Raw genomic sequence first — 20051 nt, forward strand, 5'->3', positions numbered from 1 at the left:
AAGACAGTGCACATTGGTGGTCGGCTAGGGCTGAGGAGAGGAGGAAGGCGTCTGCGTCAGTGATTAGGGCACAAGGGGTCGGCTTGATCGGCACTGCTTGTGTAGTGTCGGCGGTGGTGGCGACTCGGGAAGGAGGAAGAGGAAAGAAGGCTGGCACTGCTCAGCGTCGGCGGAGGAGAGGATCGGGATGGGGCTCGGTCGGCAGTGGCTCTGAGCAGAGCTCGGATCCGGATCGGAGTGGTGGCAGAGGAGAAGAAGAGGAAAGCGGAGTCGGATTTTGGGAGAAGAAGTAGGAGGAGAGGAGGAAACCGTCGAGTAGCAGTTAGGGCATGGGAAGACTTCGGCGGGGAAGAAGACTCGGCGTCGTGGAAGAAAATAAGAGAAAGAAGAAAAAGAAAAAAGAAAAGAAAAAGAAAAAAAATAAAACTTTTCCTTCACTTAAATGGGCAGCCTAAACAGGCCTTCCCGGGGCCCTGTTTTTATTCCCGTAAACTCGTTCATACGAGCTCCGAAAAATTTTCGAAAAATTTCCAAAAATTCTGGAAAATTCCCTTATCTTTATTCGCCATTTTTCCAGTATTTTACATTTTCCCCCACTAATAAAAATTTGGTCCCCAAATTTCGTTATCTACCATCAGCAAATACTAACAACAGATAACAATTATAAATGCGTTGAACGGTAAATTAAATCACATACCTCAAGTGAAAAAATGGGGATATCGAGCTCGGATCATATCCTCGAGCTCCTAAGTAGCCTCCTCGTCCGAATGATGTTGTCATCCTACTTTAACTAGCCGGATAGTCTTGTTCCGCAACTGACGCTCTTTCCGGTCGAGAATCCATACCGGAACCTCCTCATAAGTAATGTCAGGCTGAACTGGAACTGGGATATCTACCAGAACACATGTCGGGTCAGGTACATATCTCCTCAGCATAGATACATGGAATACATCGTGGACGCCTGACAGGGACGGTGGTAGTGCCAGTCGGTAAGCTACCGCTCCGATCCTCTCCAAGATCTCGAAAGGACCAATGTACCGCGGAGCTAGCTTACCTCTGAGGCCAAATCTCTTCACCCCTTTCGTGGGTGAAACTCGCAGAAATACATGGTCGCCAACAGAGAACTCTAGTGGTCTGCGTCTCCGATCAGCATAACTCTTCTGACGGTCCTGCGCCTCTGACATCCTCCGTCTGATAGTACGGACCAACCCTGCATCCTGCTGAGCTCTCTGAGGTCCCAATATCTGGGTCTCTCCAACCTCATCCTAGAGGACAGGTGTCCGACAAGGCCTACCATACAACGCCTCAAAATGGTGCCATCTGGATAGCCGAATGAAAGCTATTGTTGTAGGCAAACTCTACCAACGGCAGATGGTCCTCCCAACTACCTCCGAAATCCATAACACATGACCTCAGCAGATCCTCTAAAGTCTGAATGGTCCGCTCTAACGGTCCATCTGTCTACGGATGGAAAGTTGTATTGAAACAGAGCTGCGTGCCCAAGGCCTGCTGCAGACTCTGTCAAAAACGAGACGTGACTGGGGTCTCTATCTGAAATAATAGTCAAAGGGACACCATGCAATCTGATGATCTCCAGGCAATACAGATCTGCCAATCGATCCAGGAAATCAGTCTTCCGGATCGCTAAGAAATGTGCGGATTTGGTTAATTGACCAACGATTACCCAAATCACATCATGGCCTCGTCATGTCCTCGGTAAACCCACCACAAAGTCCATAGTAATGTGTTCTCATTTCCACTCAGGAATAGAAATCTACTGAAGTAACCCGGCAGGTGCTCGGCCTTCACTTGCTGACAGACAAGACATCTAGCTACAAATCCGCGATGTCTTCCTTCAGGTCGTTCCACCAATAAAAACACCTCAAATCTTGGTACACACGGGTACCGCCTGGGTGGACAGCAAATCATGAACGATGAGCCTCCGTAAGTAACTCCTATAAGACCGGTTGAGACTGAAGTACGCATAATCTGCCTCGGAAGTGTATAATACCCTTCTCGTCTCGTGTGAACTCGGTCTGCTGCCCGGAAGCTATCTGGCTGCAAATAAACTGCAAATACTGATCAGCAACCTAGGGCTCTCGGATCCTCGTCCTGATCGACGACTGAGCAACCATGGTAACCAGAGTACCCTCCTCTGTCTGTCCTTACCCCTCAAGGCCCAAATCGGAGAAACCTTAAATCAAGTCTGTGACCACAACTCGGTGGCAAGCTAAAGTCCCTCCGGACTTCCTGCTAAGCTCATCGCAACCACATTAGTTATCCCCGGGTGATAGATAATGGTACAATCATAATCCTTCAGGAACTTCATCCATCTCCTCTGTCAGAGATTAAGTTCCTTCTAAGTAAACAGATATTTGAGACTCTTATGGTCAGAGAGAATCTCAAATGTAACACCATATAAATAATGTCGCCAAATCTTCATGGCAAAAATAATGGCGACTAGCTCCAGATCATGTACAAGGTAGTTCTTCTCATGCTCCTTCAACCAACGAGAAGCATAGGAGGCTACCATATCGTGCTGCATCAGAACAACGCTCAAATCCTGAATAGATGCGTCGGTGTAGAGGACATATCCGTCCTCTCCAGAAGGTAAAACCAAAAATCGGAGTGGACACTAGTCTCCGCTTCAGCTCCTGGAAGCTGGTCCTACAATCCTCAGTCTAAGTGAACTTCATGCCTTTCCTGGTCAGGCGTGTAAGTAGCATAGTAATCCGTGAGAAACCCTTAATGTATCTCCGGAAATATCGAGCCAAACAAAGGAAGTTGCGAGCCTCTTCTATAGACTCCGTCTACTCCCAACGGTAACAACCTCGATCTCCTGTGGAACCACGATATACTCCTACTGGTGACCGTGGGTCTCAAATATCTCACAGAAGACAATCAAAATACGCACTACTGAACTTCACATATAGACGTTTCCGTCGAAACATCTCTAGAACTATGCGAAGATGGTGTACGTGACTCACCGCGGATCCGAAATAGATCATAACATCGTCAATAAAGACAATGAAAACCAATCCAAACATCCTCAAAATACCAGAATCATCGAGCCCCTGAAAACATCTAAGGCTCTGCAAGCCCTAATGGTAAAACCAAAATACATAATGTTTGTACCACAGACATTCCTAACCATAAGATCTCCGATAATAAGTCGGAAATCTGATCACCAACAACATAAATCACCAAAGAATAAATGCTCCAGTGTGAGAGCAACGCTCCATCACAAGAAATACCACATATGTGGGAGCAACGCTCTACCACAAACAATCCAAAATATGTAAGAGCAACGCTTTACCACAAACCAACAATAATATGTGGGAGCTCCGCTCCACCACAAACGATCCATAAGTGTCCAAGGCACCTAACTATTCAACTAGAGGCTGCACGAGATCACTCAACCAAAGGTATAACAATCCAGCAATCAAATCAAACTCATCGTCAAATCTATCAACATCGTAGTGAGTCGCCCACTGATAAGAAAATGGGTTGACAGGGTAATCCAACAAATGACATAATGCAGACACTCCACATCCTGCATTCAACATAAGTAGAATCATCATGCGGCTACCAACAATACACCTAGCACACGTGCTCACATATCATATGTATGATCGACATAATCCTCCAATTTGTACACACCATACATACTCACAACATAGGTATAATTCATCGTGATACCTCCAACAATGCATACCGAACCCGTGTGCATATATCAACATAGGTATAATCAACAATACACCTCAACAACACTCACATGACATATATACACTTATGCCAAGAGTATAACCAACGTAATACTTCCAACAAATCATAATCGACACGAGTATACACTCAGAACAATCATATAATAAACAAGATACCTCAAATATTACACCGAACACATCTGCACATATCACAACTCAGATTAAATCGATAAGATACACCCAATAAAACACTCAAACATATGTGCATATTTCACAACATAGTTTTTAATTGACAAAATACCTCCAATAAACAATCAGACATGTATATCTAACCACTCAGGTATAATCTACTAGAAACCCACAATAATCATATGTATAAATGTGTACGACCCAAAAGAAAAAGTCAGAATTCAAGAACATCAAGACACTCTCATTTTTTATCCTCAAAAATATCAGCCTACATAATATCAGATGAATAAGTCTCTACTCCCTATGAGAGCAAGTTAGCATTCAAAACATCAAATCATTATTTATCCACATAGTCCAATATCAGAAGAAGCAAATATCAATTTTATCATCCTATTAACTAACCACAACTAACCAGATTTATTAAAATCTCATAGGCACACTCAACCGTAAACTCTCTAGCACCCGATTTATAATCTGATCACCAACTATAATCATCAAACCTGTGAATATCATACATGACACTCACTATGTCACCATCAACGACAACCCAAATAATAGATCATTCTCAACAATGATCAAACATGATAACTCCCCAATGACCAATTTTCATCGTATCAGGTACCCTAATATCCAAAAGACATGAATATAAAAACTCTACTGGCTAAGTCAACAGGAATATGTAGGTATCATCCATTACCCAGCTAACAATAGCAGAGGCTGGTATGTGCCTCCATCTCCTACTAGTAGTAACAAAAGCTAAAACTACTGATGGTATGATATGAAAAATCTCCAGAGACTATAATCCTTAATCTCAATTAAGGTTAATCATGCTCAATGGCTAACCCATCACATGTAATATGTGTTACAACAACCAGACAGGTACTAAATAAAGAATGTTAATACATGTCATAAACTATAAAATTAAACATCATACATATATGCCGTCTGGAGATGTTCCATCGCTGTCCAGTCCCCATCTTCTGACCTTAAAATTCCGAACATGAAAATCATCGGAAATCCATATAAATCCGAAACGGAAGTCTAAAACATATACCTAATGGAAAACCCGTGCAACCAAAATAACTACCCAGTTTGACTCGCAAACTTGGGCTAGCACAAAATATCCAGAATACTAAAAGCAGGTATCACACCCTGCTCTGATACCAATAAATTGGTATCAGATAAATCTCGAAAATCCGTAACACGAAAATCAAAACAAGTATCGCCAAACTTTGGCGCTCTGATACCATATAAATTGGTATCAGGTTATCATAAATATCCAAAATATGAAAACAAAGATCGTAAAACTTAAGCTCTGATACCACTAAATTGTCACACCCCGGAGGAGTCCCTGTCCGAAAAATTTTGGCAGCATCTCCCCTGTACGGCGGACAATCTGAAACTTTCTACACCACCATATACCTCAGCCACATGCGGCTGAAATAATAACAATAGTAAAAATACATCACACAACCATCCACGCAGTTAAATAGATAACAAGCTAGAATAAAAATACGATGACACGAAATCAACCCTACTCCACTACACCCATAAAACACAAATCCGACGATCAAATCAACTTACCTCTTCTACCGTCTAGGCAGGCATGTAGTAAAACAAATCCAAACCATACGAAAATTCATCAATCATAAGAATCCATACAATATCCAAGTATTAAACAAACCAAGTCTAAACATAGTCAAATAAGAAGAAAAACTAAAAACAAAAAGTCAACAAGTCCTCGTGGTCTACCAGCAACTGGAACTCTCTCCTGACAACATCAACCTGAAAAATAACAACAATGGAGGCGGGGTGAGTCTAACACTCAGCAGGTACAACTGATATGCAAAGTAGGGAAATAACATCTAGCACTAATCATGCGTACAGTCTCCTGATATAAAAGGATGAAATGCAACTGAAGTAAACAAGAGAAAAACTGTACTAACCAGGACCTGGATATAAGGACAAACAGTCCGAGTGACATAGAAATCCTGTATGCATGTCAAACATAGGCATCCAAACAATATACAGTATATAAATGCATCATGCATATGATGCCAATGATGCGTCCTGGTCACCCCTGACACCAAGCGATCATCTCACACACAATAGTGAAGCCGAGTGGGTAGGGCTGTGACAACCGTGCACTCTGTCATCACTACTCCTGATGAGTGACCGAGTGGACGGGATGCTGTCGGAGTACACCTATCCTCCTACTCCAAATCATAAATGGGGGAGCGCAATGCTCTCAACTCCCGGTACACGATGACGGGGAGAAATCCCTGCCGGCTAACACGTTGCATCACGCTACCCATGAGCGGACCAACGGAGCCAAACCCATGACCCTGCTGCAACACACACTGCCTGAATCGACCATTAACCCATGAGTGGTGGTGTGTGCAGATCCATGTAACTGGCGATGTGCTCAATAATAATGGAGCGGACTATCACACAGCATGCAATCATGCAAATGGTGCATGGCACTAACCACAAAATATCCTGAGCTAATCCATATATATATAAAAGTGCACCATAGGTCAACGAATCAAATCAAAGGTACACTAAAGGTATAAAACTTAGGTCATGAACATGGTGAAGTATGGTATATCACTACCCCTATAAGCATGTATCAACATGTAAGGAATACATGAGATGCAAAACAAGCAATCAACCAATCATGTAACAGGTATCGGGTAGTGATTAACCGAACCAAATAAGAGAACATAATTATTGCTACTTGTTAAATTCACTACTATGCATATCAAAGACATAAAGTCAAAAGTACCCGCCTCCAATAGAAAGGATCGTATCATGTCCAAATCCGACGTCGAGATACTCGTCTCGCGTCAAAGTCCTGTGTCACCAATACATATACATTTTATTCAGCTAATTCCTATAAATAGCTAAATAAAAATCTCTTACACTAATTTAGGGGCAAACCCTAATTAACACAATAGCATAAACCTAATCCACAATCCACCAATGGATCAAGAATCCAAACTTAATTCCATTTACACATGATTACACATCTACATAATCAATCACCTAGTCCTTACCTTAATTCAGCCGCTGCTAGAACTCAAGGGTTGTTGTTGGACAAATTGCTGCTGGACGAAGAGTTGCTGCACAATTAGCGGTTGCTCGTTGTCGGACACAAGGTGAGCAGCTGCTGGAAGCAAGAATACCTGGTGGACTCAGGGCTGCGGGAATAGGCAATTGCTCACTGCTGTTTTGTTCGGATCCTGTTAGCAAAAGAAAATCTAGGGCACGGTAGCACCAGGGAATCGACGACGGTCAACTAGACAGCGCGCAGTGGCAGTCGGCTAGGGCTGAGGAGAGGAGGAAGGCGTCGGCGTCAGTGATTAGGGCACAAGGGTCGGCTTGATCGGCACTGCTCGTGCGGTGTCGGCGGTGGTGGCGACTCGGGAAGGAGGAAGAGGAAAGAAGGCCGGCACTGCTCGGCGTCGGCGGAGGAGAGGATCGGGATGGGGCTCGGTCGGTAGTAGCTCCGAGCAGAGCTCGGATCCGGATCGGAGTGGTGGCAGAGGAGAAGAAGAGGAAAGCGGAGTCGAATTTTGGGAGAAGAAGTAGGAGGAGAGGAGGAAACCGCCGAGTGGCAGTTAGGGCACGGGAAGACTTCGGCAGGGAAGAAGACTCGGCACCGTGGAAGAAAATAAGAGAAAGAAGAAAAAGAAAAAAGAAAAGGAAAAGAAAAAAAAATAAAACTTTTCCTTCACTTAAATGGGTAGCCTAAACAGGCCTTCCCGGGGCCCTGTTTTTATCCCCGTAAACTCGTTCATACGAGCTCCGAAAAATTTCCAAAAAATTTTGAAAAATTCCCTTATCTTTATTCACCATTTTTCCGATATTTTACAGTTAGACTTAAATAATTTTGATAATTTTCTTACCATGTATGCTCTTTCATCTTCGTCGAGGGATGTGTTGGAATATGATTTGTCATTCTTGGGTTTCAGTACTAGATTTTGATTTGGCTCCTTTCTTAGTCCTACACATCGAGATTCATGAATTTTTAATGTAGAAAATATACTTTCTAAGGTACTTACCTCAAGATCCTTAAAAATATAGTTGGAATTGACTATCGATGTCTAGTCCGGGGTCCTTGGAAATGTGTTTAGAGTATACCTTAGAGAATCTCTATTTGTTACCATTTCTCTGAAATTGGTTAGTTCGATGATCAACTCTTTAAGCTTCGAATGCAGTTGAATGACTACCTCTCCATTTCCAGTCAAAGATCGACAAATTGCTGAGCTTGTTGTGGAGCACATCTCTTTTGATAACTTGGTTTCTGAGGTTCCTTCATTCAACTCTAGGAATTTTTCCCAGAATTTTTTTGCTGAGTTGTAAGTGTCGATTTAGTTGACATCTTGAGGTGGTAGTACGCTTAGAAGGTGGAATTTGGCCTTACCATTTGCCATGAACTTGGTCTGCTACTTTTTGTTCCAGAGATGCTCTTCCTTTTCTTCTCCATTCTCATCTACAAGCAATTCAAAACCATATTTCATAGTTAGTAAAATATCAAAAATTAGTTTTAACGTATACCTTCATTTTTTTGCTTCCATAGCACGAACTCTCCCTCAAATTTTGGCGGGTAAATACTAGATTCGGTCATCTTTCTTTTGCATTAGTTGGTAGTTAGTCCTTCGAAGGCACACCTCACACTGATATTATTTGTAGGTCCTGGTAGGCTAGCTAGAGGGGGAGGGGGGGGGGGGGGGGGAATAGCTTGCAATATAAATTTAAAACTAATCTCTTACTACTTAATTAGCAAGATCAAACACACATTAATTAGACAAATATAACATGCAAAAAAAAGAGTAACAGACAGCGAAATTTACTTGGTTACAACCAAGAAGGTTGTTAATCTAAGTAAAATAATAGCTCACTAAGATTCTCCTTCATTGTAGGCGGAGCAGCCTCGTACACAGATTAAAGCATGAATAAAAATAGAAAGGAATTTCAAATACAGTGTATGTTATACTGAACTATGAGGACCTGGGCACTATTTATAACCCACTAATAAAAAATAATCGTTTCCTGATGTGCCAGCTCCCGGGCGCTTGGACCCAGTTCGAGGGCCTGGTTGTGGTGGCCTAAATCAACTTCGTCACGATTTTTCATCAATGACTTATCGGTATTCGGGCACTTGGACCCGGACCAGGCACCTAGAGTCTTGTTGTCGTACACTCTAAAGTTGATCCTTGCTACAACAGCTCAAATAGGCGCCTAACTTGGCCTGAATGGATTTGAGCGCCCAGACCTAGTTCGAATTCCTAGACTCTAGGTACCTAAACTTGGTTCAGACACCTGGATAAAATCAACATCACATTAACTTGTTCGATTGCTTTTTCAGTCGCTTGGGTGATTCTCTAGCTATCCAAAGTTGAGTTCACCCGAACCCATCTCCGGTCTTCTCCTCGAACAGTTTTCCTCCCTAGATTCTCATCCCCAGAAAATGTTGTTCGCATCCTTCTTATTCACTGGTGTACTCTTCTATAGTACCCCGTCCCTCGGATGCACCGAGCCCGTTGACTCGATTCTCATGTCATCATTCTCGCTAGCTGTTCCTTTTGCTCAACTTCTTGTATTCCTAAGTTCCTATACACTCAGACATAAGGTATCAAAACTGTAATACCTAACTTAACTCAGTTGACCACATCAAAATAAACCTGGGGTACTTACAAACTACACCTTGAGACATTCCGAGGACTTTGTAACATGGTGAATTATGAGGTAGTCTCAGTGGATGTCATTCAGTTGATGACATTTTTTTTAGTACCAAGGATTGAGCAAGTACTTGGTTTTATTTTCTTTGTCCTCAAAGCATAATATGTTGGGAATAATAGTTGAAGCATGCATTTTAATTGAGCAAGTGGCACTAAATCTCAAAGAATTGTCAGACAAAAATTGGATGGAATCTCCTCCCTTAATTCCTGATTTGTAAGCTAAGGATGAAATAACAACTATCATACAAGAGTTTGTACCACTTCCCATGAACAGAGATGAAACTTTATCAACTCACAGAAATTTCATCAAATCACAAAATGAGGAGTCGAAAAGAATAGAGAAGTCCAATGCAGAATATAATGTTATCAAGTTGAGAAATGACAAGAATCTTAATGAACTTCTGGAGAAAGATGTATATAGAAGTAAGGAGAAGAACAAAGGAGGACTACAAAAACTCAACTCCAATACTCTAGTAAGTGTCTATAGGCCATGTGTACCTTTCCCTCAATAGTTGATCACACCAACATTGGACAAGCAATTTGAATCTCTGTCACAAACATAAAAACCCTAAATATTTCTTTTCCACAAAGGTTAGTGGGGGCCAATAACGATAAAGATTTTTCCAAATTCTGTGATAATAATTTAGTTGAATGCAAATTTGTTGACGTACTTGAAAATGTAGATTTTTCTAATGATGATTGTGATGATGGAATTGATTATAAATTTTTAGACTTACCTATTGGGGTTAAAGGTTGTTACAATGAAATAAAATTTTTTGATGATGAGTGTGTTGAGAATGATAATTTCAAAACTGTCAGTCAAGTTGTTGACTCTCTTGCTAATGATATTGATATTGATATATTCTTTGATGTATATGATGATGTTAATGTTTTAGAAGGAAGTGTAAGGAGTTGTATTGTGAAAGCAGTATCTTAAGAATCACTTTTTTTTGTTCCCACAACCCCTTGATACTATGAGAGTGGCAAGAATTGAACAATTTGTGGATAAAAGTGTAGGGACTTATACAGAGATGATAGAACCCTAAGAATATCACTTTTAGTTGTACTACCACCTGAGCCAGAGCTAGGACCATTATTTGATCTAGAAGAAGACTCATCCGCTTGTTTAGAATTTTCAGGTACCTTTCAGCAATGCAAAGTTAGTATTTCTTGTGATCTTTTAAAAAATTTTATAGAGGTATCTGTAATTAATTTTGTTGGGTGTGATTCATTTGTTGATACATTCTCTGTCAAATTCAAAATGATTATAGTTCTATCTTATATAACATGCCTGTGGGAGGTGTGATTTTCTTTTGGGTGTGCAGGTTTTCATAAGGCAGGAAATTGGAAGTTCAATTTGAGCTATATCCGATTACCAGACAAAACTTTCAAGGAGATGAAGATGGAGAGAGTGATACTGCACTATATTATTCTTATGATGACAACTGTCTTCATAATAATATGGGTCATTGGAATAAAAGTTTGAAAGTATCTTACTCCGGCCAAAGCAAGATTTAGAAAAAACCAAATAAGGGGTCAAGTTAATGACCTAAAACAAGTACTTCTTGGGAGGCAAACCAAGTTCTTTCTTATTTTCATTTAATTTTTTAGTTTCTTTCTAGTTTCTTTTCTTTCTTCATAAATAACCCAAATCCATTAGATAAATTTTCTTGTTTATCTTCTTTTTATAGGATTCAATGTTGTGGAGGAATACTAATGCCAGATAGAGAGGTATCTTAAGCATATGAATGACTCATCCATTTATAGCTCATCACTTGGTAACTTCACTTATTTCAAAACCTCCTCCATACTATATTTCTTATTTTCATTGAGATAATGAAATATTTAAGTATGGGGGATGTATTAGGTTTAGATTAGTATTGTTTTGGGGTTTAGATTAGTTTTTTCATATTTCTTTTATTTTTTCACATAATAAAATTTTTCTAGTTACACCATACATCACATCATGATTGTTTGTTCCTCACTTCAAAATTCTAGCATGCTTGTTCTAGATTCAATGTGGTTTATTGTTACTTATAGTGCTAATATGTTTAGTGATCTATCTTTTTTTATCCATGTTAGTATGAAGTGAGCAATGTTTTTACTATAAAAGTTTAAGTACTGGCCTTATTTTAGGATCTCCCTATACTTAAACTTGCTCCTATGTGTTTTAATGACTCTGAAAATAGTCATGATTCATAGAACTTGATTAGTACTAGTGTCTCTGTGGTGATTTCTCAAACTACATTTTGATTACTAGATGAGGCTCGAATCTTGTCAGCTCATTTGAAAAAAATCAAAATATCTCTACATTTACATTCATGTGCATTTGTGTTCAAGTGTTGCACCTAGCAATCACTTAGAGAGAAAAAATATATGAAAAAATGAATAAGAGATTAAAAAAAAATTAGTTATCTTGAGTGGAAACTAGTGAGTTATCCCTTTGAGATCGAGTTAGGTTATTGGAAAAATAACTACTATGTTTATCTTGATATCGAGCACGCCTTTGAGACCCTTAGTAGATTGAGAAAGATGAACCATGTGAGTGGCAAGTAAGTGTCTATCGCTGGGATCACAAGAAACACGGTCTTAAGACGACTTAACTAGGCTTATGAATTGAAACTTAATAAATTTAGGTTGCTATTGCACTGAGCATGGAGAACTATTACTTAGGTCATACTCAAATAAATTTTTTATTGATAGGACTAAACTAATTCGCTAGAGATTACGATGTACTATTTAACCACAAACATCTATTGCAGTGTTTTCTTGACGAGAAGCAAAGGTTTAAGTTTGAGGATGTGATATGTGTAGGTTATATATGTTTTTAGGCAATGTTTGACCTAAAATCTCTGAATGACATGAACAAGTTCTTATCTATTCACATTGATCAACTAATGATATAAATCGTCTCAAATATCAATTCCACCTAATATATATTTTTTCATAGTTAAATCAATTAGATGACTTTATAAATCAAATGACTTAGTGGAAAAAGTTATTGTTTGAAAATGTTAAGGTCATTTTGATATTAAACAATCATTGATCCTAGTATATTGGGTGAAATTCACGTTTGAGTTCATTTATATCATCAAGAGATCAATACAAATACATAGGAACTAGTTTTATGTCATTACAAGATCTCTAGATTTATCTTTTGAATTTAAGACACATTTATTTGTATTTTTAAAATTTTACCAATTTACGATGAATCTATAAATTTGTCGCCAATTGGCGATGAATTTATAGATTCGTCACAAAAGTTTAATTTTTTAAAATACAAATAAATACTTACGAAATCGGGAAGATAGACCTAGAGATCTTAGAATGACATAAAATAAATTTCACGATCTCCTAATGATATAAATCACCTCAAATATCAATTCCACCCAATATATTTTTTTCTATAATTTTTATAACATGAATGAGTTTGAAAAATCTATTTATTATTAAAATAATTACTAATCTTAATATATTGGGTGAAATTAATATTTGAGATCATTTATGTTATTAGGAGATCGATAAGAACACAGAAAAATTGATTTCATATCATTCTGAGTTCTTTAGGTCCATATACCGAATTTTGGACACATTTATTTTTATTCTTAATTTTTGTGCCAATTTACAATGAATCTATGGATTCATCGCCAATTTGCGACGAATCTAGGGTTTCGTTGTAGCATTGGCTGCATCATGTCTCATGCATCTACGATGAACTCTGTTTTGTCACAGAGTTTGTAAATATTGCAAAAGATTTTAAATTTTGATGCTGATTGATAATGAAATTTGTGACGGAATATTTTTATTGCTATTTTGATGGCCAACCAATGTTGTATTTGTTGGTAAGTTATTATGCTTTATAGTAAATTCAATATGAGAGATGTGCTATGAAGAAAGAGAATTCCCCTCAGTATTCGGTGTTTTGTTTGACACATTTGTCGACTCATGTACAACATTAGGGATATGCTAAAACTTCATAGCACAATTTTAAGATATAAATATACCAAAAGTATTTATTTTTAAATATTAATTTTTTATGAATATTTTAGATACATTTTGATGCTCACGCGAGCCTTTCTTCTATACACAAAGCATCGCGCGTATAATCTTATCTCAAATGAATAAATAGATATCCATACTTTCTATTCAAATTCTTATATGTCAAGGAATCAATTCTTTTAATTTATTTTCTTGTATATGTGGAGTATGTGAGACTACCTTAACAATATTCTTTATGTGATGCAGGACGATCAATCTAATATGATTCTTTAAATTTAAAATGATCATAATTTTTAACTCGGGATTTGAATTAGACTCTGTTAGTGGTCACGTATGTAAAATTTTATGATTTATTTTATTACAGTGGAACTCATAACCGTTAAATTTCGAGTCTAAAAAGTAACGTTTAGGTCCTTTTTAGAGTCTCTGAGGATTTTTTTTTTGCTATTTTTAGTCATTTTCATTTTTTATGGTATTTGGGATAATTTAAATATTTAGTTTCATATTTTATTAATTTAGATTTCTATTAAAAAATTTATTTTTATGAAAGGATTTCTTTTCTTTCTGTATAATATAGGAAATGACTTTTATATATTGAGATTTTTTTTCCTTTTGTTTTTTTTTTTGGCAAATCTTCTCTTTATTTTCTCCATGTTACGTTCTTCACTTATATTCTCCTCAATTCTACTTTCTCATCAGTCCATAGGATAATTACTGTCCTTCCCTCTAGTATTATGACATTATAAGCTTATTCAATTAATTTTTAAAAGAAATAATTAAGATTATTCAATTCAATTTCTAAATAAAAAAAAGTTGTTTGAATAATATTACTTGGCAGATGATCTTAGAAAAAAGAGAACATGCATGTATTAGAAAATATTAAATATAATAATTAATTTAGAAACCTATAGTTAATTTTATCTATTACAAACAACAAATCAACCTCTTTGTATTTATCAAATTAAACATATCACATATTTAATATCAGCAACAATAATTAAAGTTTTTTATATACCAATTTTTTTAAAAAATAATTTTTTAAAATTTAAATAGGCATTACCTACTCGATATAGATGGCTACGAGGAACACTTAGTTCTAATATTATTTGACGAATGTTGTAACTGCTTAAATCTAGTGATATTTTGCATTTAAAATATTTAGGGAGTAAATAAATTAAATTTAATTTACAAAAATCATAATATAAACAATTTAATATCCTTACGTGCTTTAAAAAAATTATCATCATATATTTAATATTGTAAATGCATTTTATTGGAGCAAATAGTGATAATATTCATCTGAGATAGTTTAGTATATCGTCTAGTTAGGTATAGATAGATAAATTATAGAAAGTATTTTATCCTATCACAATGATTCTTTGTATGAAAAAATTAGACATCTAATAAGGTATTTTTTATTAGTTGAAAATTGATCTTAAAATTTATTAAAATAACCACACGCATATATATATATCAAGTTTTATTATGTCAATCTGTCATTTGCATTATGTTAATTTTTTTTCTCGAGTCTAATGGTATTTTATGAATATAATATTTTCATGTTCAAACTATCTTAAGGAGGAGATATATCATAATAATCACTATCGAAGATTCTAATAAAAACAAGTGATCACATAAATATTTGAACGATTAACTTCTTTGCTCCTTCATGACAAAACAATAACTTAAATACTTGATTAATTAAATAGTTCTCACACATTTCTCTTAAAAAAAAAAAACCCTCACACAGGCATCCCGACAATTATTAACAAATGGTTCTAATATTATAAATTCTTAAAAAGACATTTATGAAAAAGGTACCAACTTAAATAATTAATTAAATAGCTCTCCCACATGCGTCACACTAATGTTTAACAAATGATTATGATATCATATGCATAGAAAAAACATTTAGAAAAATATTTCATTAATTAAAGTTAGGGCTCCAAAGGACTTCATTCCTGTAGAAGGAACAATTTGATTAATTAAAGTTAGGGCTTCAAAGGACTTCATTCCTGTAGAAGGAACAACCCATTTAATGTTTATTTATCATAATAAAGAAAGTGCTTATCTTCATCTCAAACATCTCCCACAGTTTATCTCTAGATTATATAAAGACAAGTAAATCACATGATCAATTTATAGCCGACCGTCAAATAGTTAACGAATGGGAGGAATTTTTTTTCCAAGGACATATATCGATAAAAAATGGATCTTTGTCTCATTATAGTAAATCTATAACCCTATAATCAACTGGACACCGTATAGATTATTTAATATTTATTTATGTGAATATGGATCATGCATTATAACCATAGCCATTGATCATTTTTATTATGCCGTTTTCATTATAAATGTATCATTAACTCAATCCGGCCAGTTTATTATGTCATTTGCTGTGTCCAATCCGTCTATATATGAAATATAATATTTTTTATATGGGTAAATCGTCAAAGAATTTAACTTATAAAGCAATTAATTAATTAATTAAATAGCTCTTGCACCAGCTTTAAAAAATTTTCCACGTGCATTAAGTAAGCTTATAAATAGCAAGAGAAAGCTATGCATCAGCCACAAACCTCTTGATCAGTTGATCTTCCTAAGTTTCTAATTAAGATGGAGAAGCAATCAACCACCCCGGTTACTAGCAATGAAGATATAGTAATTCGTAAAACATCAAAATATCATCCGACTATTTGGGGCGATTATTTCATCCACCACACTACTTCTCCTGCTCTCACAGAGGTATTTTATTAACTTCTCTCCACATTTAATCATTATTTCTCACTCAAATTTTTTCATTAATAAACACCTATTCATAAAATATATAATCGTCTTAAAGGAAATTGAAAAGCATTGAATTATTTGTTTTAGTTATTTAAAGGTAATATATATAGTTGTTGAATTTCATGTTTCATGTTTCATGATGTAGGTGTCGGTTAGAGCGGAAGAGCTAAAGGAGCAAATAAAGAACTTGTTTCGAGAAACCAGTGACATATTGCAAATTATGAATTTGATTGATGCAATTCAGTTGCTCGGATTGGATTATCACTTTGAGAAAGAAATAGATGCGGCGCTGAGTTTAATTTCTAAGCATGATGCTAAGAACTATGAACTTTATGAAACTTCTCTATGGTTTCGATTACTTAGGCAACATGGTTTCTATGTGCCTCCAGGTAGTTAACAATATAAATAAACAAAAATTATTACACTATATGTATATATATATATATATATTATCCTAATACAAGCTCATGAAAAAAAACTAATCAAATAGTTTGGTCTATATTACAATGTACTATTTGATTTGTTGTGAGATAATTATTAGTATTTTCTCACTATTGTAGATGTTTTTAACAAGTTCAAGGATGAGGAAGGAAACTTCATGTCAACCTTGAATGAAGATGTGAAGGGATTATTAAGCTTATACAATGCAGCTTACCTTAGGATACACGGGGAGTATATACTTGATGAAGCCATATTGTTTACAAAGAATAAACTAGTGTCATTGTTGGACGAACTTAAACAGCCTTTAGTGATATTGGTGTCTCTTTTCCTTGAAACACCACTATGCCGGAGAAATAAACGGCTCTTGGCAAGAAAATATATCCCTATTTATCAAGAGGAGGAAAGGAGAAATGATGCAATATTAGAGTTTGCAAAGTTGGATTTTAATCTACTACAATCTCTTCATCAAGAGGAACTAAAGGAAATGTCAATGTAAGTACATTGAAGTTTCTTTTATAAAGAAATATTAGAGTACTTAAATCTTTTTACATGAATTAATTGTGTGAGTGACAAAGAAGTTGAATAAATGATTTCAAACTCACATATTATAGTAATTCACATGATTTATTTGTCTAAATAAATGTTTTATTGTGGTTTAAACTAATTGCCTTATCTATCTTTTGAAGATGGTGGAATGATCTAGCACTTGCTAAATCACTAAACTTTGCCCGTGATCGAATTGTGGAATGTTATTATTGGATGCATACTGTGCACTTTGAGCCTCACTATTCTCGTGCAAGATTAATTTGTACCAAGGTTATTTCATTCTTGTCACTTTTGGATGACATATATGATAATTATAGCACACTGCAAGAGAGCCAATTATTAACTGAGGCAATTCAAAGGTACCTATTGTATTCATTACTTTGCTACATTTCTATTTTGCTTAATATTGCAATTAGTTGAGTAGTCTACATAGATGATAAAGAATCATAGAAAAAATAAATTCAACTCAAAATCAACAAAAAACTGAAAGTTATAAAATGATAAATTACTGATCTAATTATAAAAGAATAATTAAAAACATAAGAAAAGGAAAAAAAATTATGAGCTAAATATTGTAAGTTATTATAACAAATAGCAAAATGCATTCTTGATGTTCCTTTAAAATAAAAAACAATGAAGACTACTTCTGATTAAAAAAACACATTAGCACCTACTTTATTTCTCAATTAAAGGAGATATGAACACATCTTCTGTCTTGTCAAAACAATTTTAAAATACCTGTAAGTCAACTAATATTTTGATCATTATCTAAAGTTTAGATATCAACAACAAACATGTAACAATATAACATCAAATAAGTATATAGTTATTATTTATAATTTATTTCAAACTAATTTTGATATTCTTTATAAAGCTTTAAGATATCGTCACAATATAGTTAGTCAATTATGCAATGTTAAGTTTGCTCATTTCAGGTGGGAACCTCAAGCCATTGATGAAGTACCAGAATACTTAAAGGATTTCTATCTCAAGTTACTAAGGACTTTCAAAGAATTTGAAAATGAACTAGAAAGTGATGAGAAATACCGCATATCATTTCTCCAAGATGAGGTATATTTAAGTACAGTGTAAAAATGATTAATGTCTCTTTTAACTTGTCAAATATAAACTAATTAAGTTTATCATTTCCTTTTATATAGATAAAAGCTTTATCAAGGTCTTACTTCATAGAAGCCAAATGGGGCATTGAAAAATATGTGCCCCCACTAGAGGAGCATCTAAGTAACTCACTAGTCACCGCTGCATATCGTTTCCTTATATGTGCATCTTATGTAGGCATGGATCAGGTGGCATCAAAGGAGATATTTGAGTGGGTTGCTAGCTTCCCCAAAATCATTAAAGTCAGCTCTATGATTGGTAGACTCATGGATGATGTAACTTCACATGAGGTGATTATTTCAGATAATTAATTTATTTGGTAGATGTTCATATATATATATATATATATGATTTTCTTTTGGAATTTTGCAGCTTGAGCAACAAAGAGGACATGCAGCTTCAACTGTAGAATGTTATATGAAAGAGTTTGCCACAGATAAAAAAGAGGCTTATAAGAATCTTATGGAGATGGTGGAGGATGCATGGAAGGATCACAACAAAGAATGCCTCAATCCAATACAAGTACCTCGACTTTTAATTGAAAAAATAGTAAACTTTTCAAGAGTAATAGAAGAATTTTACAAGTACATTGACACATACACCTATTCCAAAACTACAACGAAAGATAATGTCAATATATTGTTGGTTGAATCTGTTCTTATTTAAGAGCGTCACACCCTACAAATCCTAGCCAGTGACGATAATCAGAGGCCAGACCAATCACAATTTAAGGCCATTTAATCTGCATTTGAATAAAGTGAAAATCGAGTTTGGATGATTTATAGTATGTTATTGAAGTACTGGAATGCCTTAAGTATAAGGCTTATATTGTAACATGCATGTAACATTGTATTAAATAAAATAATTAAGTGCTTGATTATCATAGTCTATAATAATTTTATTTTATTGTCAATCTAAAAATCAAGAATTATTTAGAGAGCTAGACTTAAATTTATGTAGTATTTATATATCGTTCAGTTGATATAATTTGTATATTTTGGTTTGGAAATGGAAGAATTGAGAGTAAAAAAAAAGAGAAGTTATTTGTGACCAAATAACTTTGGAAAATGATAGAAATTAAATCTAATTTTATTGAATGACAATAAGGTATTTGGTTTTCTAAAATGTCCTTCTTGATATCCTTACAAATCAATATAAAGCTCAATCATCATGCTCTAGGTTAATTTTTAAAATTCACACGACTTAAGATATACCAATTTTTTAAGGTTTTTGGAATTTATCATCATGACTTTCAAAGTTATTCATCATTCATAAAATCTTTCTATATTAAATTCACAATCCAAATGCTTGAGGTTAATTTTTAAAATTGATTTTGCATAATTAGAGATTAATTAATCTACAATTCTTGAGAAAGGCTTTGTCCTATTCAACATAAGCACAAGCCAATTTGTGCTCATAGTCCGTTAATTAATAAACTAAATGTAAAAAATAATTTAAGAACCAAGAACTTTATAAATAAAATAAAATTTTAAGAATTTTAGATTTTTAAAAAGGATTAGAT

General features: G+C 35.4%; 1 protein-coding gene across 1 annotated transcript; it reads left to right on the top strand.

The window, feature by feature from the left end:
• Positions 1 to 16233: 16233 nt before the first annotated feature.
• On the top strand, positions 16234 to 19316 carry LOC121994006 (alpha-humulene synthase-like). The gene is made up of 7 exons (XM_042548205.1): positions 16234 to 16381; positions 16569 to 16812; positions 16984 to 17356; positions 17551 to 17769; positions 18346 to 18481; positions 18571 to 18819; positions 18902 to 19316. Exons 1-7 carry the CDS (start codon positions 16253 to 16255, stop codon positions 19193 to 19195), a joined length of 1644 nt encoding a protein of 547 aa, XP_042404139.1. The 5' UTR covers positions 16234 to 16252; the 3' UTR covers positions 19196 to 19316.
• Positions 19317 to 20051: the final 735 nt, after the last annotated feature.

Source organism: Zingiber officinale, chromosome 6A (assembly GCF_018446385.1).
Source record: "Zingiber officinale cultivar Zhangliang chromosome 6A, Zo_v1.1, whole genome shotgun sequence".
Lineage (NCBI taxonomy): Eukaryota > Viridiplantae > Streptophyta > Magnoliopsida > Zingiberales > Zingiberaceae > Zingiber > Zingiber officinale.

Bases quoted from the DNA above. Each gene is read 5' to 3' on its own strand.
- LOC121994006 (XM_042548205.1), top strand. From the start codon at position 16,253: ATGGAGAAGCAATCAACCACCCCGGTTACTAGCAATGAAGATATAGTA. The intron at 16,382-16,568 runs GTATTTTATTAA...TTCATGATGTAG, and splicing joins CTTCTCCTGCTCTCACAGAG to GTGTCGGTTAGAGCGGAAGA. The intron at 17,770-18,345 runs GTACCTATTGTA...TGCTCATTTCAG, and splicing joins TTAACTGAGGCAATTCAAAG to GTGGGAACCTCAAGCCATTG.